The 23,775-nt window shown below is 44.4% G+C and overlaps 1 protein-coding gene across 1 annotated transcript in view; it reads right to left on the reverse strand.

Moving 5' to 3' along the window:
• The window catches only part of KCNH6 (potassium voltage-gated channel subfamily H member 6), a 164,332-nt gene that overhangs the window by 25,350 nt on the left and 115,207 nt on the right, over positions 1–23,775 (reverse strand). The window contains exon 5 of the mRNA XM_063960004.1: positions 17,930–18,129. Coding sequence (XP_063816074.1) covers positions 17,930–18,129 — 200 coding nt within the window. The remainder of the gene's footprint in view (positions 1–17,929; positions 18,130–23,775) is intronic.

Here is a 23,775-nt window from a genome sequence, read left to right on the forward strand (position 1 = left end):
ATTTAATGATGATCTTATAAATTACTAAAACACACGGTGAGGATAGATCAAAGGCGCCACTCTAAACAATATTTTAGAAGGACCAAAAACATAAAGGTAACAAAGTATTTAAACACAGATATACATCACTTGTGTTCTTGGAAGTTCTTTTTCAAACCGCTATTTTCTTAGGCCGTGTCACAGATCCCAGAGTTCACATAAGAAAAGAAAAATGCAACAATATGGGTGGTAATGTTTGGAACAAAGTATAATAAAATAGTCCCGTGAATCTCCGGAAAAGGAACCCTACCGTGTCACAATTCTTGATAGAAGACCAGGATAGTGACTCGCCACCACTTCGCAATCTAAATTAACGTACCAAAACTCACATAGAGAATTATAAGACCATATATATAAAGGTATCTTTCAAACTTCACACATGCATCAGATATGCACCAGCTATTCTGTTCAAATATGCGTACCCAACTCACTTTGTGATAAAACTAATTCCACGTATAAAGGTTTATTTACACCGAGTTGAACCACACCTTCATAGATCCAAATAGTTTATTTCTTCACATAAAAATCCACAATAAAAACAATGACAGTCTGGCAATCTTCCACAACTATATTCCAATGTATGGCATGATGGAAAAGTTTTAAAGTCTGATGGATTTGATATACACGGGAGACATTCCGGACTTACACCCGTGTTAACAAGTCCTGCATACCTTTGGAATACTAGTAACAAAAATTCACAGCTGCCTAGGTAAAAAATAACTCATTGTCTGTTAGCACCAATGCCGTTTCGACCTTCTTGGGTCTTTTTCAAGGTGTAAAGAAACCTTTATACGTGGAATTCGTTTTATCAAAAAAGTGAGTTGGGTACGCATATTTTAACAGAATACCTGGTGCATTTATGATGCCTGTGTGAAGTTTGAAATACACCTTTATATATATGGTGTTATAATTCTCGATGTGAGTTTTGGTACGTTTATTTCCATTGCGAAGTGGTAGCGAGTCACTATCCTTATCTTCTATCAAGAATTGTGACACGATAGGGCTCCTTTTCTAGAGATTCACGGGACTATTTTATTATACTTTGTTCCAAACATTACCACCCATATTGTTGCATTTTTCTTTTCTTATGTGAACTCTGGGATCTGCAACACGGCCTAAGAAAATAGCGGTTTGAAAAAGAACTTCCAAGAACACAAGTGATGTACATCTGTGTTTAAATACTTTGTTACCTTTATGTTTTTGGTCCTTCTAAAATATTGTTTAGAGTGGCGCCTTCGATCTATCTTCACCATGTGTTTTAGAAATTTGTATTGGATCTGTTTTTTTAGGAAGATTATTAGAGGATTAAGGAGGACATGTACTAAGCAGTGATAAAAGTGGAGAAGTGAGCCAGTGGAGAAGTGCCCAAAGCAACCAATCAGCTGCTCCATACAAATTTATAGTATGCAAATTATAAATGTTACGTCAATGCTGATTGGTTGCCATGGGCAACTTCTCCACTGGCTCACTTCTCCACTTTTATCACTGCTTAGTACATCTCCCTCTTAGATTGGGCTGACACTTTAGTGCACCAAAATACACACATTCACCAATTACTCTGATCTTATAAATTAGCCTACTTTATCTTCAAACAAGCAGATGTGTTTAACAACAACATTCATCATGGCTGCATTTCAATAAACAAATTAAAAACAATCATTTGCAATTAATCATGTGGGAGGAAACATTTTACAATAAAAAAAATCATGTAGGAAACATATTTGCTCTGGCAAACCTGGTTGACAACAGACCTGTAAGTAACTTTTACTGTTGCAACTTTCCATATTTATTGAACCTGAAGGGAGAATATGTAACATTCTATCTTCCTCTACTAACAATCCACACTGCATAGCTCATTAAGACTTCTCTCTTTAATTATAACTATATATCCCAGTACATTCCCAAACTTGCCTTGATACATAGAACATCTATGGAAATGAGGAAATAACTTTAATATCATCAGCTGAATATAACCACTCCCAAAGCTCAATACACCAACATTTTTGAGACTGTAAGCTCTATGGGTCATTGTCTTTTTCAAATTTGTTCTATATATCATAGAATATCATACATTTGTAGCCTTATTGCAAGTTTAGACATATTCTCATTATCAGCTTTACTTCCTTTTTACTGCAAAAACCTTGGCTTCTTTTGAGTAACATAAAACTTATTTAAAGCACTGCTAAAAAATATGCAGGAAAAGAGGCTATAAATACAAAACAAGCATCAGTGCATTTACCAGGAGATTGTATAGATAAAATCTCAGATCCATTAAATAACCAACATCAGTATTGCAGGTACATTTTGCTGATACTCAGTATTGTACAAATTATAGCTTGTATGTTACGCAGATACTAAAGACCCACAGAGGTTGCAATCTGAAAAATAAGACTAAGCATGCTCAGATTTTCATTGCTTTGTCAGTCCAAATTAAATCTACAGTAAGCTATGCACATAACTTCAATTTCCAATTGACTACTGTCTTGTCTCTATCATTTTACTAGAAAAGAATGTTGTACACTGCACAATACATAGGCCACTTGTGTTTTGTAACACTAGGACACATGGGCTTTTTTACTATACTATACAGTATATTTTGCCAATCAAAGAGCAGTTTCATATCTCTACTATGAGTTAACGCTGGAAGTCTTCCAGTTTAGTGTCTAGTTCATGTTGTTAAATATCAGTCTTTTCCATGTTTTTCCCACTGACTTACTATGTTCAATTGGGTCTCCATCATTGAGGCTAGGCAAGCGTTACTAGACAACACAACGTTTATATGACATCATGTCTGCATGTAGGACAGCAGCATCTCTCTCATGTCTTGACCATCAAATACAGATATCATGATGCAGGGGCGGATTGGGATGGAAAACCAGCCCGGAAAATTGATGGAGGCAGCCCGAATGGGGGCGGGGTCTGCTGAGGGGGTGGGGTCTGTAAAAGGGGGCGAGATCCCTCCTTATAGGGCCTGATTCTTAATCAGAAGGTTTTCACATGGTTCGGTTAAGATACCAGCGTTCGGCATCCCACCTTTCGGAAATGGAGATGCCGGAATGCCAACACAAATTCGACTGCCAATGCCGGCATCAATTGAAATGCTGGCGCCGGGATGCCGAACAACGGAATCCCGATCGAGCCGGCGAACTTCACTACTGTAAGCCGCGGATGGGGGGACTTGGGTATATGCTGTGGGGGAGAGTTAGGCTGTGGAGGGTGGTAGGGTTAGGGTTAGGCTGCGGGTAGGGGGGGTTAGGCTGTGGGGGTGGTAGGGTTAGGGTTAGGCTGTGGGTAGGGGGAGATTAGGGTTAGGCACCCCCAGGGAGGGTTAGGTTTAGGCTGTGGGGAGGGGGGTTAGGTACCACTGGGGACAAATTCTACAGTCTCCAGAGTGCCGCCTTCCGAGAGTTTTGTTTTATTATTATTATTATTATTATTATCCTTTATTTATATGGCGCCACAAGGGTTCCGCAGCGCCCGATTACAGAGTACAAATGCACATAAAAAATAGGAAAACAGTGACTTACAGTTGAATACAATATAGGACAAGTACAGGGCAGCTAAGCATAACTACACCAGTAAACATAGAGATAAGTTCCAGGTGGTCAAAAAACTGTGGGATCTGGGCGGTTGAGGATTATTAAAGTAAGAAAAGTATAAGCACATGAGGGAAGAGGGCCCTACTCGTGAGAGCTTACATTCTAAATATATATATATATAAAATCCAGGGGCAAATGTAGGATATGTGTGTGGGAGGGGGGAGTCTAGATATGTGATATACCTGTGTGTGTTTTTATGTTTAGATAGATACTGTAAATAGATGTGTGTGTGTGTGTATATATATATATATATATATATATATAAAATGCACACATCTTTGTACAGTAAGCTCCCAACATGTCCATGTCCCTGGTTACCTTTTTTTTTTTTCAGTGGCCCCTGCCATAATGCCATATGGCTACATCCAGCAATACACTTTTCCCAGCACTTCTCTCAGCGCAGAGCAATAGACATCAGCTACTTCTGCGCTCAGTGCTAGTTAGCATACAGTACAGCAGGCTAGATGATCAAGCGGTACTCTGTTGGAGCCGCCGGAGGAGACAGTCGCCCCGCACGCTGCTTCCGGTGCTGTCATATATGGACGCCGCAAGAGGCAGAGCTTCTGTGCTAGCTGTCTAGCAGGGATTCTCATTACTCAGAACTCCCCCCTCCCCTGCGTGCGCTACTGGCACTTCCCTGCCTGCGGCTCACCCCTCCTTTCCTACAGTCAGCGCGGCCAGACTCTGAGCTTCCGCTGGCTGTGGGGCGGTCGCCGCAGCCGGGACTAGGACACATTAGAAGCGGTGAGACTGGGGACACCATGCCTGACAGGGGAGAGGGAGGGAGGTAGTGCGCCGGGCAGCACACATCGGAGTTTCATTGAGCATGCGCAGAAGATTTCACCTAACGCTGACTTACTGATCAGAGGCGAGCTCGTATCGCGGCAGCCGGCCCAGTGACTGAAAGAGACCGGCCACTGAGGGGACAATTGGACCGGCCTAGGGGGATCTGGCATGGTGTCCCGGCGGACGAATCCGCCCCTGTCATGATCCTCTGTAAGACTGATAACTGTGTAACTGTGGAATATCTATCACCAGTGGCAAATGCAGGATTTGCATGGGGGGGTTTCCAGAACTGGGTGGAGCCAATCACGGGGGTGGGGACTGAGGTGACCCAGTATATGCTGGGTCCGTAAAACTAGTGTGTCTGTGTGTGTGTGTATATATATATATATATATATATATATATATATAATATATATATATACATATCTACACATATATAGGGTTCACTATGGTATGCCGGTGGACAGGCTCCCGGCGACCAGCATACTGGTGCCGGGAGCCCGACCGCCGGCTTACCGACAGTGTGGTGAGCGCAAATGAGCCCCTTGAAGCCTCACTGCGCTCGCCACGCTACGGGCACGGTGGCGCGCTATTTTATTCTCCCTCCAGGGGGGTCGTGGACCCCCACGAGGGAGAACAATTGTCGGTATGCCGGCTGTCGGGATCCCGGCGCCGTTATACTGTGCGCCGGGATCCCGTCAGTAACATACTGAAGACCACCCCATATATATACCGTGTGTATATATATATAAATATATACACACACACACACACACACACACACACACACACACACACACACACACACACACACACACATACAATATGCACATATACATAGCATATTAAACATGCATATATATATATATATATATATATACAGTACACGTACATATACACATGTATATATATCATATGTGTGTGTGTGTGTTTATATGTATGTATGTATATACATGTGTATAAATGTATGCACATGGATATATATGTACTATAATTAAAATAAAGTAAACTTTTATTGCACTTACAAGTGCCACCAGGAAGACAGCAGGCTACAGAGGACGCTAGACAGCCATTAATAATACTCATGCAGCTAAAAAAAAAAAAAAAAAATTAGTGGAGGGGGGTTTCTGGGTGCTCGGAAACCCCCCCTGGGTGCGCCACTGGTCACATATATGTATTGTATTATTAGTACATATATATATATATATATATATATATATATGAGATACCACTCTTAGATGTGCAGGTGCATTCTGATATTCTCACAACTTGAAAACATGCATATATCAGAACGGGACCGCACACCCAAGAGTAGCTATCTTATGAAATGGCCCGTTGTGGCAAAATATTTCTACTTGGAGATGATGTAGGGTGAAACAGATACATGCTGGGAAGTGTGCGGTCATTGGGAAATAATGTATTGGGCAATGTGTCTGTCTCTATCCATGTTAGTGGGATTTATGTCATTTTAACACACCATTTTATAAATACTCTATCTCAGGCATTTTCAACCACGGTCCTCAAGGCACACCAACAATGCAGGTTTTAGTGATATCCAGGCTGCAGCACAGATGGTTAAATCAAAATAACTGAGCTACTAATTAAGTCACCTGTGCTGGAGCCTGGATATTACTAAAACCTGCACTGTTGGTGTGCCTTGAGGACCGTGGTTGGGAATGCCTGCTCTATCTCTTTGTTCAGTAGGGCTGATTGTGCCTAACTGCAACTTTTTGGGTGGAATTCAAATGTTTGAAAAGTTGGTTGGGTGTCTGTTTTGTCCTGTCTATTAGATAGGGAAAAAAAGACTCCAAACTGACTTTTCAAACATTTGAATCTCACCCATTATATTGTCCACCAAGGGTGATGGTGCCTGAATTATCTCCTTGTCTGATATATAAACACTGAGAAGCTGCACTTTACACATGACCATTCTTAATGTACATTGATATATTTAATTTACTCATTAGATAAGAATATAACGGTTCCTCCAGAATGTATTGATTTCTGTTACATCCTAATTGTGTAAGTTGTCATCATGTCTGGACCACCAAATTTGAAACATCAGCTGTGATGTCTCCTTCTATGTTACTTAGAACTGATTATATTAGTCAGTGCCAGTGCATGCTATGTCATGGATGATGAAATGCCTGTAGCTCTACATTGATCTGCTATCAATACTACGTCTGTCCCAATGTCACCACTCTTGGGCCATCACATAAGATGGGCCACAGTTTAAGTCTACCTGCTGAGTCACATGGAGCAGGGAGGAAGGTTTATCATGCCCTTGCCTGGCAGATGATCTTTGCTTGAGATCCAGCCGCAGGTTGCATATTAGCCTTTCAAAGGGAAGAGAAACTGTGAGGCCCTGTACTTGATGCCCAGAGTGAGCACAACATCAAACACCATCCCAATACAATCCTAGGCAAACTGTATGGGTTCAATGAATACAGGAATCCTGTAAAGACAAGATCACAGCACACACAGGATCTCTACAAACACACACACACACACACACACACACACACACACACACACACACACACACACACACTCACTCACTCACTCACTCACTCACTCACTCACTCACTCACTCACACACTCCCTAACTGCACAACACGGGTCAGCCACATTCATTACTATATACAAACACTATTTTTTATTAAAATACACCTACTACAGTATATACACTCACCATTGTTGCAACTCATTTTCACACGCAAAGAACTATAACAAAATATATTTAACATCTTTCTTCGGCTGTAACCACAAACACACCTTTCCAGCACAGAGGTATACAGTTCCTGCATACATGATTTCTTTCACACATTTGAGTCAAAAACAATGAAGACGTGTTAATAACAAGACATATACAGAACAACATAAGTGTTTCCAACATAAGCATGCATGATTTTTACATACAGACACATAAATGTACAGATGAGATTTTGTATCAATAGATAAATGGTGTTTTACAAAGAACAATTACACACAAAATATAAACACACACATATATATATTCACACCAATAGTCCATGCACAAAAATACATTTCCCAAAGCCATGATATCCACATGCAACACTACCTAAAACAAACAGTACACACAAACACAATATCTAAACAGGAATGCAGGGTCTACATTCTAACACAAAACAGGATTCCCAAAGATGTAGTGATGATTCCAATGAGTGGGATGTCGAGATGCCATTTCCAACTGAATAGTTGTTAGAGTAACACTGAGAAGATTAAGTAATTTTTTATTGGATCCCCAAGTGGTGGTCTCTGCAGGTTGGGTTTGATTTGCGGTCGGGATGCTGGAGGTCAGAATACCAACCGTGGCATCCCGATGTTCGGAATCCCGACAGGGAAAGGTAAGTATACTTGCCCCCTAACCCTCCCCCTGCCCTGCAACCTAACCATAACCCTCGGCGATGGTGCCTAACCGTAACATCCCCTCCCCGCAGCCTAAACCTAACCCCCCGCAGTCTAACCCTTACCCTCCTTGGAGGGTGCCTAACCCTACCCCCTCCTCCCGCAGCCAAACCAGGATTGTGTCAGGATTCTGGCATCGGTATACTAACTGCCGGGATCCTGACAGCTGGAATCTTGACCGGAACCCATCTCTGCAACTGTCTCCTACTCCCAGCTCCACATCCCAGGTGCAGATACCATTCTGTGGGGGAGAAAGTGGAGCAGTTGCTCATAGCATCCAATCAGATTCTGTCATTATTCTAGCATAGTCTGTAAAATGACAGAAGCTGATTGGTTGGCATGGGCATCTTCTCCACGTTATCCTTCTCCAAGATTAGATAATCTCCCCATGTGTAACTTCATTCAGGGGTCTTATAGATTGCAGCTTTACTTATTGGGTCTTATCAACACTTTTAATAGGAAAAAGTCTGAAAATGTAACCTGTGACATGGGAATTATACCCTTAAATGGGGTTTCCACCTTTCATGTACTGGCTTGGGAATACTCTCCTATAGCTATAACAAAATCAGATTGTCGCATCTTTTTATCTCTCTTCAGGGCTTTTCACCAAGACCTTATGTAAATATTATTCAGGTGGAGCTGATTACTTTTTTGCACTTGGGTATGGAATATTGTCCTTTGGATAAGACTGTGAATCCAGTGCAGACAGTTTGGCTAATGCGTGTCAAAATGAAAAGATACAAATAAACAATCTACTCCTCCCCTTCCCCTTTAAAGATTTATTGCATCAACTCTCTGCAAGGTAAGTCCTGATCTCTGGCATGTGTCACCAAAACATCTTTAAAAAAAAAGATCACACTGTCCTATCCTAATATCTTCACATAGTATCAGGGAAATGTCAGCAGAATAAGTAGATCTTAAACTACATGTCCTGTATTTCTAAAGCTTTTTTTCATATGCTCATCTACAACCAGAAGGACAACTAGCAATACACAAATATTGATGGCATTATTGCTAGATCTGATCAGTGTTCTAGCTATCATTTTATAAACTGTACTAAATAAATGATAGCTAGAATATTGATTGTTTGCTGTAGGTAAAACCTCCTCTTGCCCTCTTTAGAGGATTTCATAAATCTCCCCCTTAGGAGTCTATTTATCAACAGTGAAAAGATTGGATAAGTGAAGCAGTGGAGAAATTGTCCATAGTAACTACCTACCATTTTATATAATGTACGTTATCATTGCTTCCTCAAAGCTCTGCACAGCTTCTCCACTGGTTCACTTCTCCACTCTTTTCACTGTTGATATATATAACCCCCAAGCCTGCTATCACTAGAAGCTGCTTACACTGGTGGGGAACAGTCTGAGATAGGGATAGTTATCAATACAGCCTGCTTCCAACAATCATGGATTTTGCTATACAGAATATACACTGCCACAATTAGAGTTGATACAACTTCCTGTAGGGCTTAGAAAGTGAATACAGTACATACCTTACAATATTAGCCATTTCCAAGTCACCCGCAATGGTCACCTCTGTGTTCGCAGTTCTAATAGTAATAACCTGGGCTGAACTATACCGTTGATATTGATAGAAGAAACAACTTTTACTGTATTTCCATGTTCAGACAGCTTTTCATTTATTGGCTTGTTCATGCCCACCTGCGTTTTTTTTAAATGCAGTTCTTGATCTTTCTAGCTTCCATATTATATAATATGAGTCAGTTTCTTATTTTTATTGTTTTGAGATGAGACAGTTCAATGAATTGAATATAAATGTTTCTAGTGAGCAACGATTGTATAGGTGTGTGCCAGGTGTCCAATTCAACACAATGCAAATTAACAAATCTGCTTGTTTATATCAAAACATAGCTTAAAAGCAAATAGATAATTGATGGTGTATTTCACATTATATACTAAGGGGCCTATTCATTAAAAAGAAAATATTCGCAGTGTCACTTATGTTTTCAATTCACTACAAGTTCAAAGATGATTTTAGAGAAATTCATCATGCCTCATAGCCTAAAGTATCACTTCCAAAAATCTGCTCTTTCAGCAGAGACAGCTTTTCGGAAGTTTGGGACTTCTTACCTGCAGTTCCCTTCTTCCGGTAATATTCACCTTGTAATAATAATGCGCCACTATCATCACGTGCATGCGAGGTCAGCTGCACGGGCAGAGGTGGATCAGCTGTCCATCACACAGGCCCTGCCCCCCAGATCCGGCAGTTATTCCAAAAATCAATCCGGATAATGGGGAGCCTGGTGTGGGGGCTGCCGAAGGCTGGATCAAGGAGGAGGCTGCATAGGGGGCCAGCACAGAAGCTTTGCAGCCGTGTACCTGGAGTTCTGATGAAGAAGAAGGAGCCAGAGGCCGAGCAGGTAAAGTGAGTACACAGCGGAGGGACGGAGTGGTGGAGAGGGTCTAAAAAGATTTGTCTGTTGCACAAGCTGAAAGAATGTCAGGGGCAGTGCACCATCTCAGGATAGCATACTTTTTCACATACAAGTTCCAAAAAGGAACTTGATGAATTACATAATTTTCACTTCCCCATACTGAAGTATTGGGAATTGTGGAAATGAACAGGGGAGAATTGTAACCAGGAGACATTAGTGATATTTCCTGCATTACAGGAATGATGAATCGCCTTGACAATTTATACAAAAGTAAGTGAAAATGTTTACCTGCTTTTGTATAAATTAAGTAATGATGAATAGACCCCTAAATCACAGGGCAGCATGGCAGTGAACTATAAGGGGTATAGTTATTAAAGTGCAGGTTTTTAGAAGTGGAGATGTTGCCCCTAGCAACCAATCAGATTCTAGTTATTATCATCTGGAAGGTACTAGATAAATGAGAAGTAGAATCTGATTGGTTGCTATGGGCAACATCTCCACTTCTAAAAACCCGCACTTTAGTAACATACCCCTAAGCCTCTAAAGATGGAAAACCCATTGAATTAATCTCAGGTTGATACATTTATAGACAAGTGAGACAAACAAAGAGACTATACTGTATACTGTAGTTTGCTGGGTGAAATGGATCACTTTGGGAGGTACAGCACTGAATAACAGTTTGCGTGCATGGTGTTACACGCACCATGGTCTGGTATCTAACTTGCATGGCAATGCTTCTGCACAGATATTAAAGAGATCCAGTAATTGTCACCTGCTCACAGTGAAGACAGACATCTTATCAGCCAATGGCCCTCATTTCGAGTTGATCGCTAGCTGTTTTTGGTCGCTGCGCAGCGATCAGGCAAAAAAATGGCAATTCTGCGCATGCGTATGCGGCGCGATGCGCATGCGTATGCGGCGCGATGCGCACGCACGACGTACTTTCACAACAGCCGATGCAGTTTCACACAAGGTCTAGCGACACTTTTCAATCGCACTGCTGGCCGCAGAGTGATTGACAGGAAGTGGGCGTTTCTGGGAGGTAACTGACTGTTTTCGGGGAGTGTGTGTAAAAACGCAGGCGTGTCAGATACAAACGCAGGCGTGCCTGGGGAAACGAAGGCGTGGCTGGCCGAACGCAGGGCGTGTTCGTGACGTCAAAACAGGAACTAAGTAGTCTGAAGTGATCGCAAGCTAGGAGTAGGTCTCGAGCTGTTCAGAAACTGCACAATCTTTTTTTGTAGCAGCGCTGCGATCCTTTCGTTCGCACTTCTGCTAAGATAAAATACACTCCCAGATGGCGGCGGCTTAGCGTTTGCACGGCTGCTAAAAGCAGCTAGCGAGCGAACAACTCGGAATGAGGGCCAATATTCATGAGACTGCAGTTCACAAGGAATTAATGAAATGACAGTGTGGCAGTTAAAGCCTCAGTGATGTCACCTATTCCAAGTAAGCTGTTAGGCTGGATATTGGTTAAGTCTACAAAATGGATGTTTCCAATGTGTGTCGGACAAGTGATGCAATCAGTTTATTGCCGAACATTTTATCTAATTCTCTTTCTCAGAGTGTACTTCCGTAACCCTGCAAGATAACCAAGTATATTATAGCTGAATTTGGTATGTTATATTTCTCTGACGTCCTAGTGGATGCTGGGGACTCCGTAAGGACCATGGGGAATAGCGGCTCCGCAGGAGACTGGGCACAAAAGTAAAGCTTTAGAACTACCTGGTGTGCACTGGCTCCTCCCCCTATGACCCTCCTCCAAGCCTCAGTTAGATTTTTGTGCCCGAACGAGAAGGGTACACACTAGGTGGCTCTCCTGAGCTGCTTAGTGAAAAGTTTAGTTTTAGGTTTTTTATGTTCAGTGAGACCTGCTGGCAACAGGCTCACTGCATCGAGGGACTAAGGGGAGAAGAAGCGAACTCACCTGCGTGCAGAGTGGATTGGGCTTCTTAGGCTACTGGACATTAGCTCCAGAGGGACCGATCACAGGCCCAGCCATGGATAGGTCCCAGAGCCGCGCCGCCGGCCCCCTTACAGAGCCAGAAGACAGAAGAGGTCCGGAAAATCGGCGGCAGAAGACGTCCTGTCTTCAACAAGGTAGCGCACAGCACTGCAGCTGTGCGCCATTGCTCTCAGCACACTTCACACTCCGGTCACTGAGGGTGCAGGGCGCTGGGGGGGGGGCGCCCTGAGACGCAATAAAAACACCTTGGATGGCAAAAAATGCATCACATATAGCTCCTGGGCTATATGGATGAATTTAACCCCTGCCAGAATACACAGAAAAACGGGAGATAAGGCCGCCGAGAAGGGGGCGGAGCCTATCTCCTCAGCACACTGGTGCCATTTTCCCTCACAGCTCCGTTGGAGGGAAGCTCCCTGGCTCTCCCCTGCAGTCACTACACTACAGAAAGGGTTAAAAAAGAGAGGGGGGCACTAATTACGCGCAGTATTAAAAATACAGCAGCTATAAGGGGAAAAACACATATAAGGTTATCCCTGTATATATATAGCGCTCTGGTGTGTGCTGGCAAACTCTCCCTCTGTCTCCCCAAAGGGCTAGTGGGGTCCTGTCCTCTATCAGAGCATTCCCTGTGTGTGTGCTGTGTGTCGGTACGTTTGTGTCGACATGTATGAGGAGAAAAATGATGTGGAGACGGAGCAGATTGCCTGTAATAGTGATGTCACCCCCTAGGGGGTCGACACCTGAGTGGATGAACTGTTGGAAGGAATTACGTGACAGTGTCAGCTCTGTATAAAAGACAGTGGTTGACATGAGACAGCCGGCTACTCAGCTTGTGCCTGTCCAGACGTCTCATAGGCCGTCAGGGGCTCTAAAGCGCCCGTTACCTCAGATGGCAGATATAGACGCCGACGCGGATACTGTCTCCAGTGTCGACGGTGAAGAGACAAATGTGACTTCCAGTAGGGCCACACGTTACATGATTGAGGCAATGAAAAATGTTTTACACATTTCTGATAATACGAGTACCACCAAAAAGGGGTATTATGTTCGGTGAGGAAAAACTACCTGTAGTTTTCCTGAATCTGAGAAATTAAATGAGGTGTGTGATGATGCGTGGGTTTCCCCCGATAACAACTGATAATTTCTAAAATGTTATTGGCATTATATCCTTTCCCGCCAGAGGTTAGGGTGCGTTGGGAAACACCCCCTAGGGTGGATAAAGCGCTCACACGCTTGTAAGAACAAGGGCTCTACCCTCTCCTGAGATGGCCGCCCTTAAGGATCCTGCTGATAGAAAGCAGGAGGGTATCCTAAAATGTATTTACACACATACTGGTGTTATACTGCGACCAGCAATCGCCTCAGCCTGGATGTGCAGTGCTGGGTTGGCGTGGTCGGATTCCCTGACTGAAAATATTGATACCCTAGATAGGGACAGTATATTATTGCCTATAGAGCATTTAAAAGATGCATTTCTATATATGCGTGATGCACAGCGGAATATTTGCCGACTGGCATCAAGTCTAAGTGCGTTGTCCATTTCTGCCAGTAGAGGGTTATGGACACGACAGTGGTCAGGTGATGCGGATTCCAAACGGCATTTGGAAGTATTGCCTTATTAAGGGGAGGAGTTATTTGGGGTCGGTCTTTCAGACCTGGTGGCCACGGCAACAGCTGGGAAATCCACGTTTGTACCCCAGGTCGCCTCTCAACATAAGAAGACGCCGTATTATCAGGCGCAGTCCTTTCGTGGGCAAGCGGGCAAAAGGTTCCTCATTTCTGCCCCATGACAGAGGGAGAGGAAAAAGGCTGCAGAAATCAGCCAGTTCCCAGGAACAGAAGCCCTCTCCCACCTCTGCCAAGCCCTCAGTATGACGCTGGGGCTTTACAAGCAGAATCAGGCACGGTGGGGGCCCGTCTCAATGAATTTCAGCGCGCAGTGGGCTCACTCGCAATTAGACCCCTGGATCCTTCAGGTGATATCTCAGGGGTACAAATTGGAATTCGAGACGTCTCCCCCTCGCCATTTCCTAAAGTCGGCTTTACCGATGTCTCCCTCTGACAGGGAGGCAGTTTTGGAAGCCATTCACAAGCTGTATTCCCAGCAGGTGATAATCAAGGTACCCCTCCTGCAACAGGGAACGGGGTATTATTCCACACTGTTGTGGTACCGAAGCCGGACGGCTCGGTGAGACCGATTCTAAATCTAAAATCTTGAACACTTACATACGGAGGTTCAAATTCAAGATTGAGTCACTCAGAGCAGTGATTGCGAACCTGGAAGAAGGGGACTACATGATGTCTCGGGACATCAAGGATGCTTACCTTCATGTCCCAATTTACCCTTCTCACCAAGGGTACCTCAGGTTTGTGGTATAGAACTGTCACTATCAGTTTCAGACGCGGCCGTATGGATGGTCCACGGCACCCCGGGTCTTTACCAAGGTAATGGCCGAAATGATGATACTCTTTCGAAGGAAGGGAATTTTAGTTATCCCTTACTTGGACGATTCCCTGATAAGGGTAAGATCCAGGGAACAGTTGGAGGTCGGTGTAGCACTATCTCAGGTAGTGTTGCGGCAGCACGATTGGATTCTCAATATTCCAAAATCGCAGCTGATTCCGACGACTCGTCTTCTGTTCCTAGGGATGATCCTGGACACAGTCCAGAAAAAGGTGTTTCTCCCGGAGGAGAAAGTCAGGGAGTTATCCGAGCTAGTCGGGAACCTCCTATAACCGAGCCAAGTCTCAGTACATCAATGAAAGGGTTCTGGGAAAAATGGTGGCTTCCTACGAAGCAATCCCATTCGGCAGAGAACTTTCCAGTGGGACCTGCTGGACAAATGGTCCGGGTCGCATCTTCAGATGCATCAGCGGATAACCCTGTCACCAAGCACAAGGGTGTCTCTCCTGTGGTGGTTGCAGAGTGCTCATCTTCTAGAGGGCCGCAGATTCGACATTCAGGACTGGGTCCTGGTGACCACGGATGCCAGCCTGCGAGGCTGGGGAGCAGTCACACAGGGAAGGAATTTCCAGAGCTTATGGTCAAGCCTGGAGACATCACTTCACATAAATATCCTGAAGCTAAGGGCCATTTACAATGCTCTAAGCTCAGCAAGACCTCTGCTTCAAGGTCACCCGGAGTTGATCCATTCGGACAACATCACGGCAGTCACCCACGTAAACAGACAGGGTGACACAAGAAGCAGGAGGGCAAGGCAGAAGCTGCAAGGATTCTTCGCTGGGCGGAAAATCATGTGATAGCACTGTCAGCAGTATTCATTCCGGGAGTGGACAACTGGGAAGCAGACTTCCTCAGCAGACACGACCCCCACCCGGGAGAGTGGGGACTTCACCCAGAAGTCTTCCACATGTTTATAAAACTCGACAAGTATTGCGCCAGGTCAAGGGACCCTCAGGCAATAGCTGTAGACGCTCTGGTAACACAGTGGGTGTACCAGTCAGTGTATGTGTTCCCTCCTCTGCCTCTCGTACCCAAGGTACTGAGAATTATAAGATGGAGAGGAGTAAGCACTATATTCGTGGCTCCGGATTGGCCAAGAAGGACTTGGTAACCGGAACTTCAAGAGATGCTCACGGAGGATCCGTGGCCTCTACCTCTAAGAAGGGACCTGCTCCAGCAAGGACCCTGTCTGTTCCAAGACTTACCGCGGCTGCGTTTGACGGCATGGCGGTTGGACGCCGGATCCTGAAGGAGAAAGGCATTCCGGATGAAGTCATTCCTATCCTCATCAAAGCCAGGAAAGATATAACCGCAAAACATTATCACCGCATTTGGCGAAAATATGTTGCGTGGTGCGAGGCCAGTAAGGCCCCGACGGAGGAATTTTCAACTAGGTCGATTCCTACATTTCCTGCAAACAGGAGTGTCTATGGGCCTGAAATGGGGGTCCATTAAGGTTCAAATTTCGGCCCTGTCAATTTTCTTCCAAAAAGAACTAGCTTCAGTCCCTGAAGTTCAGACGTTTGTGAAAGGGGTACTGTATATACAGCCTCCTTTTGTGCCTCCAGTGGCACCTTGGGATCTAAATGTAGTTTTTGGGGTTCCAAAAGTCACATTGTTTTGAACCACTTAAATATGTGGAGTTAAAATATCTCACATGGAAAGTGGTCATGCTGTTGGCCCTGGCCTGGGCCAGGTGCGTGTCAGAATTGCCGGCTTTATCCTGTAAAAGCCCTCATCTGATTTTCCATTCGGACAGGGCGGAATTGAGGACTTGTCCTCAGTTTCTCCCTAAGGTGGTTTTCAGCGTTTCACCTGAATCAACCTATTGTGGTGCCTGCGGCTACTAGGGACTTGGAGGACTCCAAGTTGCTAGACGTTGTCAGGGCCCTGGAAATATAGGTTTCCAGGACGGCTGGAGTCAGAAAATCTGATTCGTTGTTTATTCTGTATGCACCCAACAAGCTGGGTGCTCCTGCTTCTAAGCAGACTATTGCTCGTTGGATTTGTAGTACAATTCAGCTTGCACATTCTGTGGCAGGCCTGCCACAGCCAAAATCTGTAAAAGCCCATTCCACAAGGAAGGTGGGCTCATCTTGGGCGGCTGCCCGAGGGGTCTCGGCTTTACAACTTTGCCGAGCAGCTACTTGGTCAGGAGCAAATACGTTTGAAAAATTCTACAAATTTGATACCCTGGCTGAGGAGGACCTGGAGTTCTCTCATTTGGTGCTGCAGAGTCATCCGCACTCTCCCGCCCGTTTGGGAGCTTTGGTATAATCCCCATGGTCCTTACGGAGTCCCCAGCATCCACTAGGACGTCAGAGAAAATAAGAATTTACTTACCGATAATTCTATTTCTCGTAGTCCGTAGTGGATGCTGGGCGCCCATCCCAAGTGCGGATTGTCTGCAATACTGGTACATAGTTATTGTTACCAAAAAAATCGGGTTATTGATGTAGTGAGCCATCTTTTCTAGAGGCTCCTCTGTTATCATGCTGTTAACTGGGTTTAGATCACAAGTTATATGGTGTGATTGGTGTGGCTGGTATGAGTCTTACCCGGGATTCAAAATCCTTCCTTATTGTGTACGCTCGTCCGGGCACAGTATCCTAACTGAGGCTTGGAGGAGGGTCATAGGGGGAGGAGCCAGTGCACACCAGGTAGTTCTAAAGCTTTACTTTTGTGCCCAGTCTCCTGCGGAGCCGCTATTCCCCATGGTCCTTACGGAGTCCCCAGCATCCACTACGGACTACGAGAAATAGAATTATCGGTAAGTAAATTCTTATTATCTTCTAGTTGCACTGTAACAATAGTTGTGAAAGGCTGGAACAGCAGCTGAGTGTATATTTAACTACACATATAATTCTAAAGCCATTTTACTATTAATAAAAATACTTCATGTACTGAATAGCAGTGATAAAAAAACAACAACAACAACAACAACACAACAATGCAGTATATCGACACACTCTACATATAATACTATTTTAAATATTAGGGTATAATCTATAATCTGCACAGTTCATACACCACTGGCATGAATAAATTGAGCATGATACATTTCTAAAATCGTCCCAAAAAAGAAAATGTTTAGTACAATATTATCCTTTTTACAAAGCCGTAACTAATTTAAACAGTATAAAAGCAGTACTGGCTCAGAGTAGAAGTAGTTGTTTTTATTTTTGGATAATGTGTTCCAGCTGTTGGATATATACCATGGTATTGCTAACGTGTAGGGCACTCACCGCATTCATATCGATGCCATTGGTGTAGGACCAGGCGTGCTGGAAATACTCTTCAAGGCGTTGTCTCAGTGGGTTTGGGATCTGGTGGAAGCGGATAAATTCCTTAACACGCAACATCTGGGTGTGGTAGCGTGCAGTGCCAGAGTAAAGCCGCTGAATTATGGCAGATACATTACCAAAGATGCTGGCATACATGAGGGCTGAGAGAAGCAAATAAGAAAGGTGATAATCTCAGACAATGGCATGAAATATATAATTGTATTGTTATTGTGGTTTATTGTAAGGCACGTTAGACAAAATAAATGCAGATGTGGAAACAAAATGGAAGTAAGTGCCGAGCTTACATTTAGTGGGAAAGGGCAGAGGTGAGAGAAGAGAGTGTGGTTCAAAGTGAAAGGGGCAGTAGCGAGAGTATACCAGGGTGAATAGTACAGCTGGGAATGGAACAGGTTCTTGTGAAGAGATGTGGCAGAGAATTCCACTGATGGGTAGCAGCATTGGAGAAGTCTTGTAGATGAGGGGAGGGGAGAGTGGTCATAGTCAAATCTAAGAAGGCGTACAGGAGATTTTTTTTAAGATGAGGTTTGAGGTGTATAAAGAGATTTTAATGTTGAGGGCTTTATACATGACATTGAATAATTTGAATTGGAATCTGGGATATAAAAGCCAATGTAGCTATTAGCAGAGTGGTGTAGAAGATTTGGAGCAAAGAGAGCAGAAAATCAATCATTTAGGGCACGTTGCAGCAGAGACAGATAAGAGGATTATGTTTGCAGTTTACTGTAAGGGAGATTTGAGGGGAGGTGATGATGAGGTTGAGGATGATGGTGAGTTATAGTTTGGATAAGTTGGGACATAATTGTGCAAATAGCAAAGACAGTAGGCCCCACAAGACAGTAGAGAAAGAGGAGTTAGGGCAGTAGTGGTACATTTGAATGAGTGAAATCGTTCACTAAGTGAAAAGGTGTGCAGTTAAAAAAGGAGAGTGCTGAGAACAGATGGAGGACCCAAAATACTTGGGCCCTCATTCCGAGTTGATCGGTCGCAAGGCGAATTTAGCAGAGTTACACACGCTAAGCCGCCGCCTACTGGGAGTGAATCTTAGCTTCTTAAAATTGCGACCGATGTATTCGCAATAATGCGATTACTAACTACTTAGCAGTTTCAGAGTAGCTCCAGACTTACTCTGCCTGTGCGATCATTTCAGTGCTTGTCGTTCCTGGTTGACGTCACAAACACACCCAGCGTTCGCCCAGGCACTCCCACCGTTTCTCCGGCCACTCCTGCGTTTTTTCCGGAAACGGTAGCGTTTTCAGCCACACGCCCCTGAAACGCCGTGTTTCCGCCCAGTAACACCCATTTCCTGTCAATCACATTACGTTCGCCGGAGCGAAGAAAAAGCCGTGAGTAAAAATACTTTCTTCATAGTAAAGTTACTTGGCGCAGTCGCAGTGCGAACATTGCGCATGCGTACTAAGCGGATTTTCACTGCGATGCGATGAAAAATACCGAGCGAACAACTCGGAATGAGGGCCTTGGTGTGGACGATGTACTAGAGGTAAAGACACTGAAGCAGCGGTTACATAGTTAGGAAGTAAACCAGGACAAAGTTGTGTCACAAAGGCCATAATTGGTACATACCCTCCAACATGACCCGCCCCACTAGGTACAAAATGCTCTTTCTGGACTTTCCTCTTAATTTATTATTGCCATCACCTGTGAAGAAACAGCTTTCTTATCATTTAACTAGTTCAACACAGGTGATGGAAATCATAAATTAAAAGGGAAGTCCAGAAACAGAGCATTTTGTACCTAGTGGGGCGGGTCATGTTGGGGGGTCTGTTGGTACAGAACTCAACTGACCTGATAGCTGGCATACTGGCTAATAACTCAAACACTTGCCCTGTATCTAAACCAGTTTCCAATTTGACCATAATTGTGGAAGGCCAAACTGGACAGATTTGGCCTTTAGGTGGGGCAAACAGATAGATCAAATATGACCTGATAATACACCCAAAATATGTGGGCATACAGAACATTTTACTTTGTGTAATGACAACAAGGAGCATAACCACATTATAGATTTTGGAACTATCCCTGTAAAAAAACAGAGTCCCTTTTATTAAGCACACCTGCAAAACAACTTGGCTGTGCACCAGTGCATCTCAGTGGTCTGATGCTATTTGTTGTTGTTTGTTTTTGCATTGTATGGTTTGGGCGTGACTATCCCAAACGTTGTTAGCAGCAGCATTAGAGACACAGGAACCAGTAGCGCCCGATTTTCCAGTTTTTGGTAATCCCTTTCTTGCATCTCAGTGGTCTGCCCAGTACATAACAAGACCCACATCTCTTCTCTGCACTCAAGTACGGTTTTGTGATGTGAAAGAGTGCTATGATGTGCTGAAAAATCTTTAGGTAGTGCAATATAATTTCAAAGTCCATCTTCCAAGCACTTTAGTATCACCCCTCTTAATCAAATAAAGCTTATTTAGAAAGCTTATTTCTCCTAAAATACACTCCGTTTAGTCTTATTTAATCTTTACCCTTTTAAATGAGGATCTTCCCCCTAATGCAGGGGTTCTCAAACTCGGTCCTCAGGATCCCACACAGTGCATGTTTTGTAGGTAACCCAGCAAGTGCACAGGTGTATTAATTACTCACTGACCCATTTTAAAAGGTCCACAGGTGGAGCTAATTATTTCACTTGTGATTCTGTGAGGAGACCTGCAAAACATGCACTGTGTGGGGTCCTGAGGACCGAGTTTGAGAACCTGTGCCCTAATGTATAGGTGTCAGGATTTCAGAGAATGGTCATGTTGAGTGCACTGTCCCATAAGCCAGCACTTCTTGTATTTCTGTAGTACAGGTTGAAAGAAGATACTTCCCCATCCATGGGCTTCATAATATTTCTGCAGTGCAGTAATGTTCCCTGGTAATTACACATTCAAAAGTCCAGCATATTCTTATTTTTCTATAAATAGACCTGCTTTTTTGTCACAGGCGATAGAATTTGTGAATCCGTTGGATGTGTGCTAGCGGTAGAAGTGCATGCCTCTGCGAGAAGAAAATGAGAAGGACGAATGTAGTTTCTTCTCATATGTTTTTATTAACGAAAAGACATATAAGAGCAAATATTTAAAGAACAAAGATGAAGAATTCCAAATGATTAGGATGCAGAGTATTCATGGGCAGAGTTATTGAAAGAGTACGTATAATAAATGATTGTCTGATATGGCTAGTGAATACCGAAGAGTTTGTAAGTTGGATAGTTAATTGTCGTGACTGAAGAACATTGAAGGAGTTGTGCAGAATGGATGATTATAGGACATGGCTGAAGAACACAGAAGGGTTTTTGCAGAATGGATGATTGTTAGATGTGGCTGAAGAACACTGAAGGAGTTTTGTAGAATGGATGATTATTAGACATGGCTGAAGAGCCCTGCAGAACTGCTGGGAAATCCTCTACGGATAGAACTCCAGGAGACAGTGTCCTAAGTGGCAGGCTGTGACCCGTGGGGCGGGGTAACCACTGGCAGTTGTGCAGCAAATGACAGCTGAGGTGACAATTCCATGGAGTTGAAAATCCAAGTGATACTGAAAGTCACACAGCTGGACCTGTGGGAGTGCAGAGCTAAAACACCTGTATTGGGACAGAATCATAAAGCACTGACAAGGTTTGAAACCAGTCTGCCCCCTTTTACCAGAAAGCTCAGCCTGTGATTGGCTGGAAGAGACCAGAGACCAAATCCCTTTGGCATGGGTCTGGGACTCCAGGTCGACAACAAAAAGGTCGACACACCTTAGGTCGAAATCAATTGGTCGACACACCTTAGGTCGACATGGACAAAAGGTCGACAGGGCCAAAAGGTCGACAGGAACAAGGTCGACATGAGTTTTTTTATGTTTTTTGGGTGTCGTTTTCTTCGTAGAGTGACTGGGAACCCCAATTAGTGCACCGCGTCCCCTCGCATGGCTCGCTTCGCTCGCCATGCTTCGGGCATGGTGCCTTCGCTCCGCTTCGCTCGACACAGATTACCGTTCCAATCGTAGTCCACGTGGATCGTTAAGTATGAAAAAGTTCCAAAAAAGAAAAAAATTGTGAAAAACTCATGTCGACCTTTTGTCCATGTCGACCTTGTTCCTGTTGACATTTTGTCCATGTCGACCTTTTGTCCATGTCGACCTAAGGTGTGTCGACCAATTGGCGGCGACCTAAGGTGTGTCGACCTTTTTGTTGTCGACCTGGAGTTCAGATACCCTTTGGCATACTATGAATTGGCCTCCAACATGGCGGCCCCCAGTACTGCAGACACACCAGAGAAGGAGATCTTGCTCAGGCAGTCTCCCTGCACAGTGCTCCAGAGCATGGGATCTTACACAGGCAGCCTTCCTGCACAGTGCTCCAGTGACAGCGAGCCACACAGTCGCCAGCTCCCTCTAAGCTGCAGCACACCAGCAGCCCTCACAGACCTCCGTAGCGCTAGCCATCTGACAGAGAGCCCCCAGAGACCATCACTGGAGGTGAGTCCCTGGTCCATGACAGTACCACCCCTTTTTAGGGTTGACACCAAACAACCTCAGCTTTGGTAGGATTCTTGGCATTGAAGGTACGGCCCAATTTTGGTGCATGAACATCTTCAGCAATTACCCAGGACCTATTTTTCTGGACCGTGTCCCTTCCAGTCTATGAGATACTGGACACGACCATATCGTCTGCGGGAATCCAGCATGCTTTTGACCTCGAACTCCTCACCTTGCATGGTTTGAACCTTAGGAGGTCTAGGCAGGGCTGCACGAAAGCGATTGAGCACTAAAGGTCTTAAAAGAGAAACATGAAATGCATTGGGAATCTTCAGATAAGATGGCAATTTTACTTTGTAAGCCACAGGATTAAGTACTTTTTGAATAGGAAATGGTCCAATGAATTTTTTCGAAGGAACTTTGAGATGTAAATTGCGTGTGGAGACTCATACTTGAACCCCTACTCTAAGGTTTGGAATGGCTTTACGTTTTCTATCAGCAAAAGACTTGTAACGTGCAGATGACTTGATCAAAGCTTTACGTACTTGGTTACAATTCTTAGAAAACTGTCTGAGTGGCTGATCAGCGGAAGGAACCTCTAAAGCTGGTAAAGCCTGGTACTCTGGAACTCGAGGATGGAATCTGTAGTTATTAAAGAATGGAGTAGATCCTGAAGAAGGGGTGGTATTCATGTGACCGCCGGTCAGCTGACCGACAGTCACATGACCTCCTCCGTGAGCCCGACGGCTCACTATCCCGATGGTCGGCATGCCGACCAACAGGGACTATTTCCACTCGTGGGTGTCCACGACACCCATAGAGTGGGAATAGAACCCGTGGCGACCGCAGGTCGCCACCGAGCCCGCAGCGTGGCGAGCGCAGTGAGCCCGCAAGGGGCTTGCTGCACTCGCCCCTCCCCGCCGGGATCCCGGCGTCGGTATGCTGCCGGGATCCCGGCGTCGGTAAGGTGACCGGCGGTCAGGAGACCGCCGGTCACCAGTACTACACCCCTGAAGAAGTATGGTATAAATTGTTATGAGCAAATTCTGCTAGTGGGAGGAAATCCAGCCAATCGTCCTGCGAGAAAGACATGAATAAACATAGGAAGGTCTCCAGATCCTGATTTACTCTTTCTGTTTGTCCGTCTGATTGGGGATGATAGGCAGATGTAAATTTCAACTTTATTCCAAAAGAAGAGTAGAGAGAATTGTGGTCCACGATCGGAAACAATTTTGGTGGGCATTCCATGTAGCTTAAAGATTTCTGAGATGAATAACTTTGATAACTGAGGTGCAGATGGAATACCTGTCAGGGGTATGAAATGT

Source organism: Pseudophryne corroboree, chromosome 3 (assembly GCF_028390025.1).
Source record: "Pseudophryne corroboree isolate aPseCor3 chromosome 3, aPseCor3.hap2, whole genome shotgun sequence".
NCBI lineage: Eukaryota > Metazoa > Chordata > Amphibia > Anura > Myobatrachidae > Pseudophryne > Pseudophryne corroboree.